This window comes from Sturnus vulgaris, chromosome 25 (genome assembly GCF_052056855.1).
Source record: "Sturnus vulgaris isolate bStuVul1 chromosome 25, bStuVul1.hap1, whole genome shotgun sequence".
Taxonomy (NCBI): Eukaryota; Metazoa; Chordata; class Aves; order Passeriformes; family Sturnidae; genus Sturnus; species Sturnus vulgaris.
In genome coordinates this window covers 3,294,447-3,311,899 of record NC_142267.1, presented here as the reverse complement: position 1 = coordinate 3,311,899, position 17,453 = coordinate 3,294,447, and the positions used below count along the sequence as shown (strand labels likewise).

General features: G+C 47.2%; 1 protein-coding gene across 4 annotated transcripts in view; it reads right to left on the bottom strand.

The window, feature by feature from the left end:
* PRDM16 (PR/SET domain 16) overlaps nt 1–17,453 on the bottom strand; it is a 290,814-nt gene that overhangs the window by 23,284 nt on the left and 250,077 nt on the right. For all 4 annotated transcript variants that reach the window (XM_088178594.1, XM_088178596.1, XM_088178595.1 and 1 more), the window contains 4 exons: nt 14,577–14,775; nt 9,329–9,476; nt 8,408–8,561; nt 3,278–4,679 (listed from right to left, as the gene is read on the bottom strand). In XM_088178594.1, the coding sequence (XP_088034720.1) occupies nt 3,278–4,679; nt 8,408–8,561; nt 9,329–9,476; nt 14,577–14,775 (1,903 nt within the window). The remainder of the gene's footprint in view (nt 1–3,277; nt 4,680–8,407; nt 8,562–9,328; nt 9,477–14,576; nt 14,776–17,453) is intronic.

Sequence of the window (17,453 nt, the reverse complement as noted above, 5' to 3'; positions counted from 1 at the left end):
ACACAAATCCCCTCCTTTGGGCAGTATTTTTTTAGCTTTCAGGCTGATGACTAAGAAAACATTTTGCTTGGTTTATAAACCTCTGCTGTTATGAAATGTCATGGAAAACCCTGTGCTTGGAGCAAAACTGTCTGAGCAGGAGAAGCTCTAGGGTCCACAGCGGGCCGCCCCCACATGGAAAAAAAAAATTGTCTTAGAGAGTTTGCATTTATCTGAAGAGTTAACACTGGGCCAGACTCTGCAGCCCCAAGCGTGCTGAAATCATTAGGTGTTTCATATTTGTTTCCTCCCTCGCAGCTGAGACATAATTTGCATTGAGTTTCTTTGGCAAGCCCGTGTGGACTACGATTTAAAAAGTGAGGGACTGGTGGGAGAATTCTGAAGTGGCTCAGAAACCCGAGTTCTTCTGATACCACCTTGGCCCATTCAAATATTTTGTGTTGAAGCATCTGAGGTGCAGAAATGACCCTAAAGTGAGGCTCCTATTTTTGAAAATATTGACTTTGCTTCCTCAAAACATTCTACTTGCAGGGACACAGAGGTGTGGAATCACCAAAAAGACAAACTGAGATGTTCTCTAAGGGAAAAAAGTGTTGAGGAAGTAACTCCAACAAACACAGCTGCATCTTTAAATGGCTGGAATTGTGTCCATCCAGCTAAACCAGCAGAAATCCAAGAGTAAGAGTGATTTTAACTATATTAGTCCAGCATAAATTGAGAGCAAATTATTTTAGCTGCATTTCAGCTGATTGGTGTGTGGATCAAATTACCAAAGAGTTTAAAGAAGAGCCCTGCCGAGTGCAGTCAGTGAACTGTGCTTAATCTGCATTTAATTCTTCTTGGATAGAGGGGAAGAGAAGAGCTGGATTGGAAACGCAGTCAGAATTAGGGGGCTTTGGAAGGTACGTGCTTTTATGGGTCTGAGTTGCCAGAAAAACCAAAGAATAAGTAAAAAGTTGCTCCCTGAGCCCCTCTGACCAGCACAGCTTTGCTCTCTGAAATGCCCAAGGGAACATCCCTGATAGTCTGGGGAGAGCCCTGCCTGCTCCACGTGCTTAAAATCTGGTGAGCTGACAGCATTTCCCCAGCTCTGCCATCTCCCAGCGCCAGGGATGGAAACACGAGGTCTGAACGTCCCCGTCAGAGCCGAATTCTGCACGGAGGATTAAACCCATGGTTTCAGCCCAGTGCCTGAGAACGTCACCCCCACGGGCTGAGCTAAAAACTGCCCCCATCTCAGACTGTCTGGCCGCATTAAATTATATCACCAGGAGAAAATGTCAGGGATTTAAGTGGCCTTTGGGAGAAAAAAATGAAGGAGCCAAATGATGTGAGAGAGTCTGATAAAGGGAAGTTTAGAAACAAAATATTTCCATATTTTTCAAGCTGGGATTTGGAAGCTGGGCTGTTTCGCTCATTACATCAGAAGTCTGATTCGCCAGCAACGCCACCGCTGACTTTCTATTTTAACACATGACTAAAACTATGTGCATCCCATGGAATGCAACCAACGATGCCCCCATCCTGCACTTCCATCTGTCTTCTGGGCCTTTACGGTTTTCCCGAGGCTGCTGTTTTAATTGGCAGTGCCTTTCCCAAGCCGTGTTATTTCAGCATTCCTGCTGAGAATGCCCAGAGGTGGCAGGACCCTACATGGATTCTTTTACATTTCTATCCCATTTATTGATTTTTTTCCCCCCCCCTCAGGAGTACTTTTTACAAACACCATGCCTGATTTCTCCGGGAGGAGATGGCTACAGTGGAGGCCAGGCAGGACAGGGGACATGGGAGTGTCCCCATCCCTTGGTGTGGGCACGCAGTGGCACGTCACCCCTGTGAGCTGGCAGAGCCAGAGACGCTCGTTTAGCCAGCACTGAGGGCTCACTAATCCTCATCCCAGCCGACAGCTCCTTGGCCTGGCCAGACACTGACATCACTTTTTCCCACAGTTATCAGCCCTGTGACAGCGGCCAGCGGTGACATCTGGGCTGTCGTGGTGCTCGCAGCCCTCTGAGTGCCCATCCCACCGTCACACCACAGTGACTCTGAGGCTTTCCAGTGCCAGGGACACGGCAGATCCTGCAGGGGAACAGCCATTAACCTCCCAGCAGGCTGGGCACAGCAAGGATCACCACGCATTCAGCACAAGGAATGCAAGGGCAAAGCATTCACCTCCAAGAAATGAATCCAGGAGTGCTCCAGGCCAAGCACACGTATCCAGATGGAGCATTTAGACATGGCAATGGATAATTTAGATGTGTTAATGTCTAAATCAAACTAGTTCAGGACACGCCTTTTCACTGGACTTTGCTGAAACCTAACTGTGCCATATCCACCTCACCCAAAGGCAATGCCTGGATGGGTAACACCCAAATTTACTGTCACCCTCACCACAAAGTTAGAGTAGCTTTCCTTTGGGAACAGGTTTTATAAAAAGCTCTCAAGCAACAAAAGGCCAAAGTCTTCCCTTTTCACTTCCTCCTGAATTGATTCCTTCTGGAAGTTTAGCTGACATTTGGATAACTTCACCCAGGCTGCTCTACACACGCCTTCCATGTTCAGCTCATTCTGACGTAACGCATCAGGCCCTCCTCAGAACCATCTGTTCAAGTGACACCAGAAAGGCCTTGTTATCTCCCAAGAAAGATAAATCTGTGAGAAATGTATCTGGGAGAGATCTGGGTAGTAACACGCTACCATGTGTTTACACAGTACTTGTTACTCCAAGAGTAACATGTTTCGGCAGGTTGGGTCTGTACCAGCAGCTCCTCTGAACGGAAAAAAAAACCCAAGAAAAGGCATTAGAAAGGAAGAGGCAGGGAGGGAGAAAGAAAGGTGAAGTGGCTCGCAAAGGGCCCTCAAGTCAGTCAGTGGGAGAGCTGCATTTCCAGGCTCCCAGGACTCCTGACTCATTCCCAAGCCATGAGAGCCCAGGGCTCCAAGGCAATCTGAACTCTGCATTCTTATCGAATCAAACCTCTGGAATTTCTCCAGCAGAAGTGCCATCTTAGCGATGGCTCGTGGGAGAGTCCTTAAATAGGTCAAGTTTCTTCTTTATCAAAACAAGGACGTGTTCTTTACACACTGATTATGGGGGCTCCTTGCAATTACTCAGCCCTTTCCATTCAGGAAATTCAATGTGTCGAGAAGTACAAATAACAACAGGGGATGTTCACTGTTCTTCCCAACCAACCTGCATCCTCCCCTGCCTCAGGGTGTGGTGTCAGTTGGAAAAGGAGCTGGTTAGGGAAAGGCTTAAGGCAGGGTATGTTAATACCTGTAGATGGGGTCCATGAAAAAGGGCGATGGCTTAGCGTAGTGCAGGGAAGGCTGCTGAGGCAGCTGGGACTGGGAAATCTTAGGTAAGACCTCACTTGCCATCAGCTTCCTCTCCCCATAAATGTGGTTTTTCCGTGGCTCTCTCCCTCCGTTCTGGCTGGCTCGGATGCGGTTGCCAATGCTCAGATCCAGCGGCTGCTCCTCCCCCGAGGATGGGGCTGGGAGGACCTTGGGGGGCGGCAGGATTGGCTTAATCTCTTTTGGCTTCGTGGTGAGATCAAAGGGGGACTCCGAGCTGGTGCCGCCGACTTTGTGGAGGTCCCTGGGTGACTTTGGTTCTGCCTTGACCAGCAAGTTGTGATTGAGGGTCCGCTCCGTGAAAGGGTAGAGGGAGTGGGGGAAATTGGGGAGGAACTGGAAAGGGAACATGGAATGATACGGGAGCGAACCCATCTTTTTCTCCTGCATCCCCATAAAGCCAGGGCCAAAATACTTCTCTGCGATGGAGGCGATAGCTTTAATAGAGTCATTGGCTGCCCCCGTGGTGGGCAGCAGGTGCTCCTCGGGGGGAGGAAAGAAGGAATGCTGAGAATAGAAGAGAGGGATCTCGCTTGTGGTGTTGGTGGAACTCGCAGACACCGAGCTGCTGACGAAATCTGGCTTGGTCTCCATCTGTTTGCTCTTGTCTTTCGTTTTGTCCCTGTCACTCTCCGCGTCACTGTCCAGGTCAGAGCCAGTGCCAGTCGTGGTGTCCAGATCCGTGCCTGTGGTTGTATTGACATCCTCAAAGTCACTGCCATCAGACATGTCACTGTTCCTGGCTTTTAGCTTCTCCAGGTAGGAGTTTTCCAGGCTGCTTTCACATTTCTCCTCTCCTGAAGGCTGCTGGTTGCTGTTGCTCACTGCGGAGATCAGCGGCAGTGCGGGGTTCCCGAGGGGGCTGGGGAGCTTCGCGTCCGCAGTGTGGTTGAGGGGACTTTTGAGCAGTTGTGTGGGTGGTAACAAGGGGGGCCTGGGGTACAGAGAAGGTGGAAAAATCCCCGGGAACCCCGGGGTGAGGGCAGGGAAAGCCGGCGGGGCTGGCGAGAAGGGGAGCCCGCCGGGATGCGGGCGGGATGGGAAATACTCATTAAAGCCCAGACTGGCGTGGTTGAGGTTGGGAGAGGGCTTGGATTTGTCCATCATGGATGTGGGCGTGAGGGGGAGGCCGGGGGCGAAGATGCCAGCGGGGCTGTAATGGTTCTTGCCCTCGCAGAAGCGCCGGTGCTTGTTGAGGGAGGAGGTAGTGCTGAACATCTGCCCGCAGTCCTTGCACTTGATCTGCGTGCGGCAGTCGGCGTGCATCCGCTTGTGGCGGCACAGGTTGGAGAACTGCGTGTAGGATTTGTGACAGACCTCACCTAAAGCGTCAACAGGAACCAACAGCAAAAAAGCGATATGAAATTAACAGGAAAATAGAAGGGATGCGCCGTGGGATCCACCAGCCCACCCTCCCCACACCGCCCCGTCCCTGGGATGTCCCTTCCCCTCCCCAGGACAGGGGAGAGCAGTGGGACATCACCACCTTTCCCTTTGGGTGAAGCCCATCCGTGCTTCCAGAAGCTCAGTGGAAGAAGCCCGTCTGAGCTCAAGAAGCAGCTCCACAGAAATCTGAGGGGATCTGCTACCTCAAATTTGGGGGAATTTTCAAGAAAGATAATCGTGGAATTACAGAATGGTTTGGTTGGGAAGGACATAAAGCCTCATCTCATCCTACCCCTGCCATGGCAGGGACACTTTCCACTGTCCCAGGCTGCTCCAAGCCCTGTCCAACCTGTCCTTGGACACTTCCAGGGATCCAGGGGCAGCCACAGCTGCTCTGGGCACTCTGTGCCAGGGCCTGCCCACCCTCACAGAAAAAAGTTCTTCTGTATATCCAACTTAAATTCCCCCTTTTTCAGTTAGAATGCATTCCCCCTTGTCCTGTCACTCCAAAGTCCCTCTCCAGCTTCCCTGTAGCCCTTTCAGATCCTGGAAGGTGCTGTGAGATCTCCAGGCTGAACAGCTCCAAATCTCTCAGCTCAGATCCACTGGGAAGATGCTCCACTCCCCTCAGAACGTCTCTGCCCTAATCATACATTTTTAATGATAACATCTATTTATCCCAGCTCATCTGCTTCCCATTAGTCCTAGCATGGCAGGAAGCACTGAGGGCTGGAGGGAGAAGAACTTTGCCTCATTTAATCAAACCTGCCCTTCCTTAATGCCCTCAGTGGTACATAACCCCTCCTGGGGGATGCTCTATAAATCCCCTGTCAGCCTGGCTTCTGCCAGGGCTGGGATCTTTTTTTTTAATCCATTAAATCAGTCCAACACCCCTGCCCCGCTAACTGAAGCCACATCAGCGTTTTCTTTAACGACCTGTAAATACCAAGTTTTCAAAACATGGATTTTTATGACCCCTTTTCACCTCCAGACTTTGCTGCTGTGGAAGAAACAGGGCAAAGCGAGACAGAAATCCCACCCAAACTTTTCTATACATCAGAGCACTGTGACTTTATATTATCTGGTGCCTCTTTCAACATGGGAATAAATGTGGTGGTGAATTAACACGCTCCTTCCCCCGGGGAACTGCTGTTATCACCCTTTTGTGAGCAGGGAAACTGAGACAAAGCAGGGGAAGGACATTGTTTGGGGTTGGACAAGCAAGGACACGAATCCAGGTTCTGACACTCCAGCTCAGGGACTGCTCAGTGCTCCTTCCTTCCTCCCAGGTGGGATGTCACCATGATTTTCCCTGTTTTTCTCTTAAATCTTTCCTAAATCTTTAGGATTAACTTCAGTGCTTGAATATTGTATGACTGGTGAGAGAGTATTTCACTAGCAACTCTGAAAATATAATAACATAATAAATTCCAATTGAAATTTAAAGCAGAGATGGATAAAATTTAATGAATTTGACATTTCAGTTCAGATGAGCACCCCAAAATCCAAAGGAGTGTCACTGAAGGCTCTGGTTTCTGACTGAACTGTAAATTTGGGCTGTACTGTCTGTCCCCAGAGTGTTTCATTGTTGGGCCCTGACACAGCCCAGAGCTGCAGGAAAACACAAACAGGACAAGAAAGTCAGCACAAGAGTTTGGATGTTTGAGCCAATCCTAATTTTTGGCAATCACACTTTAAAATCTCGGATTAGGTCTCCTGAACTCCTCTTAGTGCACACACAGATTTTTTATGGCTGTTGTAAGTATTATTTCAGCAACCTTAGACTTGCAAAGAAAGGGTTTATTTGGCTTTTTTCTCTATTTTAAAGTGTTTTCTTACACAATGTCCAAACAGAGTTCTTAAAGGAAGCACTACTGAATTTATTTTCCATGAAAATTCAGCACTACTGAATTTTATTTCCATGATAGTCTCTTAAATGCAACTATCTCTGTTTGTTTTTTTTTTTTTTTTTACCAAGGGAATCAGTAATCACCATCCCTGGAATTGCTTAAAAAAACCTGTGGATGTGGCATTTGGGAACATGGTTTAGTGGTGAACACAGCAGTTAAGGGTTGGATTTGATGATCTCAGTGGGCTTTTCCAACTGTAACCATTCTATGATTCCAGGATTCTCCCATTTTTCACCCCAGGAATTTTTGCTAGATATATAAATATTGCACAAAATTCCCTAAAGAGAAGTGCTAGAGCTCTGAGAGCTCCCATTATCCTTCTAAAATAAGGAAAACTGGAAATAGGGAAAAATACTGTTCAATGTTCAGTTATCCAATGATTCAGTAATTCCATGTGGAATGGCCTCTCTTGTCCTCCTGATTTCTGCAGTTATAAAGTTACAGGTTTGGGGTCTTTTGAAAGCCAAATATAATATTGTAAAATATTAAACACAAACACTCACAGACTCTTTTCTTCTACTGAACAGGGAAAAAAAAAAAAAAAGAACCAACTTCCTGGTGAATCCTGCCATGTGGATTTGAAGTTGTTAATGGATTCCACATTGATGGACAAAACAACCTGACACGTCTGGCCAGGCAGGATCCCTCTGCAGTTGTTCCACACACTGATTTGGTCTGACAACTCCCTAATTCTGATGAGGTGAGAGTGAGGGGATTATGAGGAGAAATCCCTCATCTCCCTGCAGCAATCTTGGGAGTCAAATGATCCCTTTCATGTGCCCAGTGAAAGATTGCAGCACAATGAGCGAGAGGAGCATTTCTTCTTCCTCTGCTGACACCCAGCTGATTATCTCGGGACACTGATTATCTCGGGACATTAATGAAATGAGTCTCCCAGGATATTCCTGCATGCTGTTCCCATTATTCCAACAGGGAAAAAAAAAAAAGGCAGGAGTGGCTTCAGTGGCTTCCCTACCATAACATCAAAGCCTGGAATCAAACCCAGATCCCAGCCCGTGCCTGAGAAACGTGTTCTGAAGTGTCAGGAAGTGATCCCTAAAGTTCCTGGAGCTTTGTTGTGACACCATCCACCTCCCTGCACGGTTATCCAAACTCAATGGGTGCTGTGTCAATTAAAAAAATATACAGCCCTGGGAATGACAAGGACTGAGATGGGTGGCTCTCCAGGGAAAATGCCCTTCTGGAAATATCCCAAAAAAGAGCATTGAGGACACAGTTCATCTGCTGTTTATTTGGCTCCCAGCATTATCTAGATGAAACATGCAGTAAATAAAGATGAAAAAAACTTTCTTTTTAAAAAACACCTTCTCATCTCTGTGATTATTCCAAGTTCTTTACAACAGCTCCAGGATTTGAGGCACCCCTGTAAAACATTTCGATCAGGCTGTGCCAGCTATTTATTTATGTCACCAACAGGAACATTCAAAAGCGATTAAAGCAAAAAAAGACGAGAGAAAAAAAAGATATGAGAAAATGGCATCGCTGTGACCGCTGAGAGACTCAGCTTTTAACTTGTCAAGAAAGTCAAAAACTGCCATGAATGTTTACTGAAAAAACAGGGAGCATGCAAAAAGAAAAAAAAAAGGAAAAAAAAAAAGGTAAAAAAAAGAAGAATCCATCTTGTGCTCTGAGCTATAAAATTACAGCGGCCGGGGATGGGAGGGCTGGGGGGCCCCTGCAGGATCCCTGCAATTACAGCCAGCTCCGGGCTGGTGATGGCCGTGACAACTTACATATGAAAGGTTTGACAGTGCTGTGGATGTGCTTGTGCTGCTTGAGGCCCGAGGAGGTGGCGAAGGTCTTGCCACAGTCGGGGCAGGCGTGGGCTCGAGCCCCCACGTGCTGCGAGCGGATGTGGCGCTGGAGGTTGCTGGGGTCCGTAAACACCTGCGGGGAAAAAACACCTTCAGGACATGGGGAATGCAGGAGGAGAAGAGCCTGCGTGTGAAAACCTTGCTTTGTTAGGTTTGTTGTTTTTTTTTCCCCAGTGATGCTCGTGGCTTGAGGAGTGTGGAGTGGACAGGTGAGAACAGGTGATGAAGGAGCTCTGTTGGTGCCCTGCCAGGCTGTGGGACCTGCCTGAGTGTGTGGTGTCCATGGATTGAGACAAGCACCTCCCTGAGTGTGTGGTGTCCATGGTTTGATGGGTCTCTGGCACCTCCCTGAGTGTGTGGTGTCCATGGATTGATGGGTCTGTGGAATCTCAAGTGTGTGGTGTCCGTGGTTGAACAGGTCTGTGGCACCCCCCCCCAAAAGTGTGGTACTCATGGTTTGCTCACTCAGCATAGCCCTCACCACCACCCCAGTTCCCAGCTGGGAATGGCCAAAGGGGAGTGGGTTGGGAGAGGTTGGAGCTTCACACCACCAGTGGAATGCCCAGGACAGTGAGGACACCTCCCTGGGACAGGGACAGTGGGGTCACCTCTCCCTGTATCCCCCTGCTCTGGGCCAGCATGGGCCACCCATCTCCTGCAGCCCTTGCCCAGGTCTCATTGTCCTCTCCCATGGAAACTATCCTGCATCCCTCTCCCCAGGTCTCTGCACCCACTTCTCGGTGAATCTCCCCACGGACACTGTGCCCTGCACCCTTTTCCCCAAATCCCAGTGCCCTCCCCCAGGTGAATCCCCCCAGGGTGACCATGTTCTCACTGTACCTTAACACAGTTTTCACATTCAAACCGTTTCCCACTGTCGTGAGACATTTGGTGCCGAATCAGGTTGGATTTCCAGTTGAAAGCCTTGGGACACTGGTCACACTTGTACTCCCTCTCCTCGGTGTGGATCACCATGTGCTGCTCCAGGCTGGGAAAGAGAGACAGGCTGGCTCAGACCACCCAAAGCAGGCACTGGGGCAGGTCTGAGACCCAGAGAGGTGACAGAGATGGTGACAGAACCAGCTGTGGGGCTGGGAGGGTACCAGATACCTGGTGCTTCAGAGCAGGAAGGGAGCACCTCATAGACTGTGAGAAGGGCAGTGACAACTAAACATCATTTGAGGATTTTGACATTTATTCATTGGTGGAAGATGCCCTGGTCTGCCTCAAAATGATGCTGTGTTTTATGCTATTTCTTATTAATACTCTAGTCCATCCTCAAGGGCAAAAAGAAAAGTAAACTCAGCCCCGACCCTGCAGGTTCTTGAGGGGAAAAATGGGCACATTGTGACCAAAACTTCTGTGGCATCCCCCTGGGGAAAGCAAAGATATTTTCTGCTGCTGAGACTCTCACGTGTCCATTTTCATGGGCACCTGGCCCATGGCTTCCCAGAACACAGGGACTCACCGTTGGGAAGAAACATGATAAGGTGCAAACACGTTTCACTTCTAAATGTCAGGCATCTTTGATTACTTCACTCAGCAATTTCGCCTTCTGCCAACTGGCAGCGTCTCCAGGCTGGGGGGATGATGGCAATCCCGAGTGGCTGCTGGCACAGGGCCATGGCAGGGATGGCACACGGTGCCCCAGTGCCATGGGAAACCTGCACTTCCCTCCCTGCCCAGCAATCCTGCACCTCTCAGACCAAAAATCCTGCATCTCTCAGGCCAAAAATCCTGCACCTCCCTGCAGGTGTCAGGCTGGGAATCCTGGTCCTCTCAGACAGAAATCCTGCACTTCTCATGCTGGGAATCCTGCATTTCTCTGGGTTGGAATCCTGCATAACTGATGCCAGGAATTCTGCATCTCTCAGGCCAGGAATCCTGCACATCTCAGACAGAAATCCTGCTCCTCTCAGCCCTTAAATCCTGCATCTCTCAGGCAAAAAATCCTGCACCTCCCTGCATATCTCAGGCTGGGAATCCTGCTCCTCTCATGCTGGGAATCCTGCCTCTCTCTGGTCAGAAATCCTACATCTCTCGGCCCTTAAATCCTGCATTTCTCAGGCCAGGAATTCTGCACATCTTAGGCTGGGAATCCTGCACCTCTCAGACAGAAATCCTGCATTTCTCATGCTGGGAATCCTGCATTTCTCTGGGTAGGAATCCTGCATAACTGATGCCAAGAATCCTGCCTCTCTCTGGCCAGAAATCCTGTTTCTCTCAGCCCTTAAATCCTGCATCTCTCAGGTCAGGAATCCTGCACATCTTAGGCTGGGAATCCTGTACCTCTCAGACAGAAATCCTGCTGCTCTCAGCCCTTAAATCCTGCATATATGATGCCAGGAATCTTGCACCACTTAGCCAGAAATCCTGCATGTCTCAGTCTGGGAATCCTGCATCTCTGAGGTCAGGAATTCTGCATATCTCAGGCCAGGAATCCAGTTCCTTTCAGGTCAGGAATTCTGCACATCTCAGCTAGGAATCTTCCACATCTGATGCCAGGAATCCTGCACATTTTGGGCCAAGAATCCTGTTCCTCTCAGGCTGGGAATCCTTCACCTCCCAGCCGGAAAATCTGCACAATTCAGGCCAGGAATCCTGCATCTCTCAAGTGTTAAATCCTGCATTTCTGTGGCCAGGAATCCTGCATATCTCAGACCAGGAATCCTGCATATCTCAGACCAGGAATTCTGCACATCTCAGACCAACAATCCTGCACATCTCAGGCCAGCCCCGAGAAACCAGGGAAGGAAGTGTGCATCCTTTGCTTCCTTTGGGGCAGGTTAACAGGATTACAAACACTGCTCTTACTGTGAGTTCTAAAAAAAAAACCCAGCTCACATGGAATCTGCTCCTGCCCGACACCCCTACACATGGATATTAAACCATTCCTACAGAACAGTAAAGCATGGCTGAATTTTTACAGAAACATTAAAGTTGAACAGTCCTGGAAAATCCTGCCAGTCTTCATTAAATGCCACAGGGAAGATACTCCTTGAGCATTTCCAGAGAGCTGAGGGGTTCAGGATCCCAGGAATTGTGTCAGCCTTGGTCACTCAACACCCAAAACTCCTCCCTTGGAGCAGCAGCCCTGATCCCAACCAGATAATTCATATTCATGGGCATGCCCCTCTTAAACTGCCAAGCCACTCGTTTGAAAGCAGCAATATTCATTTTGCTCGAGAAATGGTGCTCTTAAAACGACCAGATTTTTAACACACACCAAGTAACACAAGCCTTTCATATGCACATCCAAAAATACGCTCCTGTTAACTGTGATTTATGAGTTTATTTCGAGCAAATATGGACAAGCTAATATGTTGTTTAGAGGCAAGTACCTACTGGGATTAGCAAAACATTTATTTATTTAGTCAGCTGCTAAATGCTCAATTTCAGGTCCCCAGTGGCATTCTTGATTTCATCTGTATTAACTTTGAAAAATTCTGAGACCATCCAGGCACTCTGAGTGGGTTTATTTTGTGTTTTAGTGACTTTAAACTTAGCAGATTGATGGAGGAGAGACTGATGTGGACATTTCCTCCCCACCAATCCACCAGCATGTCAAAGGCTGAACGGGGATGCTGCTGACTCACTTTTCCCTTGTCAAAAAAAAAAAAAAAAATCAACTTGATATTACTTATCCCAAAATATTGGGTCAAAAAGGCAAAAAACCCAAGGCCACAGTGTCAGTTCTGACCCCCAGGGAGCCAGGAATACACAAAGGGTACAAATAGGATCCAACACATACATTTCCAAAGGTTATTTCCTAGTTAACATAAAAATCAGCACTGGAAGCTTAAGAAGAGAGAGCTCCTGACACCGATGGATAAAAGAACTGGAATTTTTACTAAAATCCATAATATTGAACACATTTGAAGGAAGTTCTCCTTATCTTGTCAGGTAGACAAACGAAGAAAATTGCAGCCTTTTATTTCTAATGAGAGTACCCAATGCAGAGACACGAGGTAAAGATGCCACGCTGGGCTAAGAGAATCCCACACAGGAATCCCAGGATCCATCCCAGATTCTACAACTCCCAAGCTCCTTTCCATGCAGATACAGGGAATGTTCTGTAGGCTTCACCTTTCTCTGCATTTTTTAAAATAGAATTTTTTCCCCCCTCACTTCCTCACCCAGATCAAAGAGCTGAAAGTATCAATGTAATTAAGTTCAAAGTGACAAATGCAGGTTTTTAAATGTTAAAGTGAAGTGAAGCAGCCCTTACACGGGCTTTAACCTCGAGGTTTTTGCTCTGCTCAGGGGATTGCCAGTTCTCACAGTTTTATATCAAATCTTGTGGTGCACGGGGTTTGTTCACCCAAGAAAGCAAAAGAAATGAGTATGTGAGAACTTCAGCCTCCGGTAAACACAGAAAACTCTGCTTTTATAGAATTTTATAAAGGCTTTTATCAAGGCTTAGGATGCAAATAAACACAATCTTAAAGTGATTTTAAAAAAACCCTCAACTTTTAAAGCTGGCTCCTAATATTTAACTATTTGAGTCTCACTTTGCCAATGAATTAGAGAGCTCAAAGATCTCTGTGTTAAAGCTGCATTTCATTACTACCACATTCCGCTTAAAAAAATTCAGATTTTCAGTTAAAATCTGAGTTAAAATATTTTCCCTTTTAAAGAGAAGTTTAATTCTTTAAGTTTAGAGTTGCTGTATAATCATAATAACAACTGAATAATTGTTGCAAATTAAAAAATGAGCTGGAGAATATCCAGTCTTCTTTTTTTCCTTTTCACATTACTGTCACAAGAACGTTTGGTGCACCCAAAGAAAATTCAAAATTTGATTGGAATAGAATTTCTAAATTCTTCCTGCTGGATCAAATAGGAGCTGGTGGCCATAATATGAGTTCTTAGGGCATCAACATCTCTTTAAACCCACTCATCTCAAATGACCAAGAGCTAAATTTAAAAGAAGCCTTTATGCACATTTTGACTGAACTAATATTGGTGTTTTTTCCTTCAGAACCAGAGCACAAAAGAGCAGATGGTGGAAAAATCCCACCCAGGTCTCTCAGAAAAGAACCCTTAAACTTTCCACCAACAACTCTTGGATGCTTCTACCAACAGGCAACAAAAAGCACCAGTCTACGAAATCAAGGTGTAATAAAACACTGCCCAACAGCCACAGAGGGTCCCAAAGTGAACATTGCTAAACCTTGTAGGGAAAGGAGACATTTATATGGGAAAAGGAAAGGGTGATCCCAAAGGAGCATTCCTAAAGCCTATGGAGGAAAGTAAGGTTTATCCCAAAAGGAGCATTCTGAAATGCTATGGGGAAAGGGAGGGTTTCTATGGAGAAAGGAAAGGTTTATTCCAGAAAGAACATTCTGAAATGCTATGGAGAAAGGAAAGGTTTATCCCAAAATGAGCATTCTTAAAGCCTATGGAGGAAGGAAAGGTTCCTATGGGGAAAGGAAAGGTGTCCATGGGAAAAGGAAAGATTTATCCCAAAAAGAACATTCTGAAATGCTATGGTGAAAGGAAAGGTGTCTATGGGGAAAGGAAAGGCTTCTATGGAAAAAGGAAAGGTTTATCCCAAAAGAATATTCCTAAAGCCTATGGAGGAAGGAAAGGTTTCTGTAGAGGAAGGAAATATTTGCATGGAGGAAAGAAAGGTTTCTATGAGGGAAGGAAAGGTTTCTGTGAAGGAAAGGTTTCTATGGAGGAAGGAAAGGTTTATTCCAAAAAGAACGTTCCTAAAGCCTACGGAGGAAGGAAAGGTTTCTGTGGAGGAAGGAAAGGTGTCCATGGAGAAAGGAAAGGTTTCTGTGGAGAAAGGAAAAGTTTCTGTGGAGGAAGGAAAGGTTTCCATGGAGGAAGGAAAGGTTTCTATGGGGAAAGGAAAGGTTTCTATGGAGGAAGGAAAGGTTTTTATGGAGGAAGGAAAGGTTTTTATGGAGGAAGGAAAGGTTTTTATGGAGGAAGGAAAGGTTTATTCCAAAAAGAACATTCCCAAAACCTATGGAGGAAGGAAAGGTTGATCCTTTCAGTCCTCGCCATCCACCCATCACCTCCATTTATCCAGCACAGAGAGGGGAGGCCAGAGGAGGGTCTGGCTGTGCGTGGGTACCTGTATTTATTGGGGAACATCCTCTCACAGTCCTTGCACTCGTAGACCTGTCCATCTGCCAGCCCTTCCTGCTTGATGTCGTCGCTCAGGCTCTCGTACAGCGCGCCCACGGCGCTGCAGCCGTACTTCTTGTGGCGCCGCAGGTCCAGCTTGGACTGGAAGAGCTCGTCACAGTCCTCGCAGCGAAACGAGGGCTCCTCTGCAACACACACAGCAGCCCACGGTCAGCCCTGCCCCAGGAGACACGGCCAGCCCGGCCTGATGGACCCAGAGAGGAGGCAAAGCTCCCCCAGCCCAGCAAACAAACAAACAAAGAGAGAATTTGCAAGTGCGAGGGGAGAGAACCCAAGGGAGGCTGTGCCAGCAGCTGCTTTCACTTTAAGCATTAAGAGGAAAAAAAAAATCAGATCACACAACCAGAGATCTTGTTTTCTTTGTGTCTTGGCCTGTGCTGAGATGGGGAGATCTACAGGGATTGGGGGACACACAAAATTCTGGGCTCATTCTGGAGTGCTGCGCTTGTCTGCACGGAGGAGGTTTGAAATTATGAATGAGTTTTCCTCAGAAGGGGATGCCAGGGAAAAAGGACCAAGCCAGACTCGTATAAACACAGATAGTGAGAAAAGCAAATTGCCTCAACACAAACCTGGAGAAGCTTCTTTCTAAGAAATTACCTGTCTAATGTTCTCCTCTCAATTTTCCACTGCAGGAGCTCAAGGCTCCATCAGCCCGAGGAGTCCCAGCCCAGAGCACCATGGAAAGAAGAGCAAGGAGCCAAAGGCTTTGTTGCTCTGCTCTTTGCTTTTTTTTTTCTTTATATATATATATATATTTTTTTTTTTAGTTCTAATGCACATAATAAATTACTGTAGTCAAGGTCAAACAAATTAAAAAGAGGGCAGCTATTATTAAGTTTACAAGGCAGCATCCTGACCATGGTGCCAAGCCAAACAATCAGCTCAGAGCTGTAAATTTTCCAGGAGAACAAGCTCTGCGAGGGAGTGGGGATTGCTCTGGGTTTCTCCACCCTGGAACAGAAGCTTCCAGCCCCCTCTGAGTCACTGGAGCTGTGTTTCCCTGTCCTCCCCTACCCTCTTCCTCCACGCTCTGCTGCTCTGCCTGGTTCTCTTTTTCTGATAGCTTCCCTCCCAGAAGGAACAGCCTGTGGGGAGTGCATTACCCACGAGGGAGGAGTGGGAATATTCTGAGAGCTGCATCCAAAGGGGATGCTGTGCTGGAGCTGATCCATTCCCTGTATGGGGAGAGGGGATTTTGGGGTGAGATATGGCCATGCTCACGTTCTCAGGGCAAAATCTTCATCCCCTGGGCAAACCTCTGCTTTAAAGTCCCCCCTTGCACTTGTGTACACCAAATTTCTCACAACTGCAAACACTTAGGCTGAGCTTTAAGGCCTGGGATGGTGTTTGATATAAATCAGGGTTAATTTTGTTATGAGTGTGACAGGGCAGTGTCACACCCAGAGACCTCCGTGCTCCCACCTGGGCACTCAGGTCCCATCTCCCTTTCTCTGCTTAAACCCGAGTTTAAAACTGAGCAAGGCGAGGTCCCAGAGGCTGCTCAGCAGCCCTGTGGGCAGAGGAAACCCTCTGCACACCTACACGGAAAGTATCGACATGGGAAAAGTCAAACCCAGCTGAAAAAGAAAGTATCACCCAAAGTGAGCCTGCACAGCCCTGCTGGGCATCCCAGCAGCTTCCCAGGGCTCCCAGAGCCACCCACACCGGGCATGGAAAATCCCACAGCACACACACAGGGGTGCAAAGAGAAATAAAGTCCAGCAGGTCAACAAAGGGATTTTGACTGACAAAAAAAAAAACCCCAATCGTTCTCATTTCAGCTCATTTTGAGAGTTTATACACTCTGAAATTGCTGACCCATGAGGTGGGTCAGGCCCTGCTCTGCTCCTCGGAGAAATTCTCTTTGGTGCATTTTGTAGAACAGGAGCAGTGTGTACCTCCTGTGTTTTGTGTCCCTGGGGAGGGAAACCTGGAAATCAGGACACCAATAAGAGCAGTAGGGAAAGACTCTATCACCTACCATTAAAATAAAATTAATAAATTAAAATTAATAAAATTAAAATTACTTTTTATGAGTGAAAAGAAGTAAAAAAAAGGAGAAAAAAAAGTGTAACATCAAACTCCAGAGACATGGAACTGCTCTGGTGAGGCGTTTCTCTACCTCAGAGCCAACATTTCCCCTCTTTGCTCTTCTGTAAATGAAGTGGTGGCTAAACCAGGAAGGAATTTTTGGAGGAGTGACTGAAATCCTCCAGGCTGGGAAGCCCCAGGTCCCTTCACCTCTTAACAAGCTCCTACCAAACTCCAGCATCCCTCAAGCTCCACCTGGCAAATCCCCAGACCTGAAGGCATTTGGAATGGAGGAAAGGTTTTTTTTCCCCCCTTCTTTTGATTTCAGACAAAATGCATCAAAATTCCTTCCACAAATCCAGGTGGAATTCTTCCTGCTTCAGTTTGAGATTTGCATGATTAATTGCAGCTTATTACACCCAAACTCTCCTCTAGGAAGCAGAAATCCTCTCGGGGTTTGGAAGAGCAGCCATGGAGAGTCATTTCCTCCATACCTGGCTGAAGCTGGATACCTGAGCCCTCCCACAGCACACCTGACACTGCCCTGCCTGCTCTTACTGTGACAATGACACCTTTTTGTCCTCTCTGTGAGCTTACAGAGCAGGGAAAAATATTAGTAAAATACATTAATAGCCTCAAGAATATTCTAGAGAAGATATTTTGCTTCTAATTCACCTCATCCTTTGCCAGATCTCACCCAAATCACACATGATACAAGAGGACATCAAACACTGCAGCTTTTCCCCAGGTGGAAAGATGGAGGATAGGG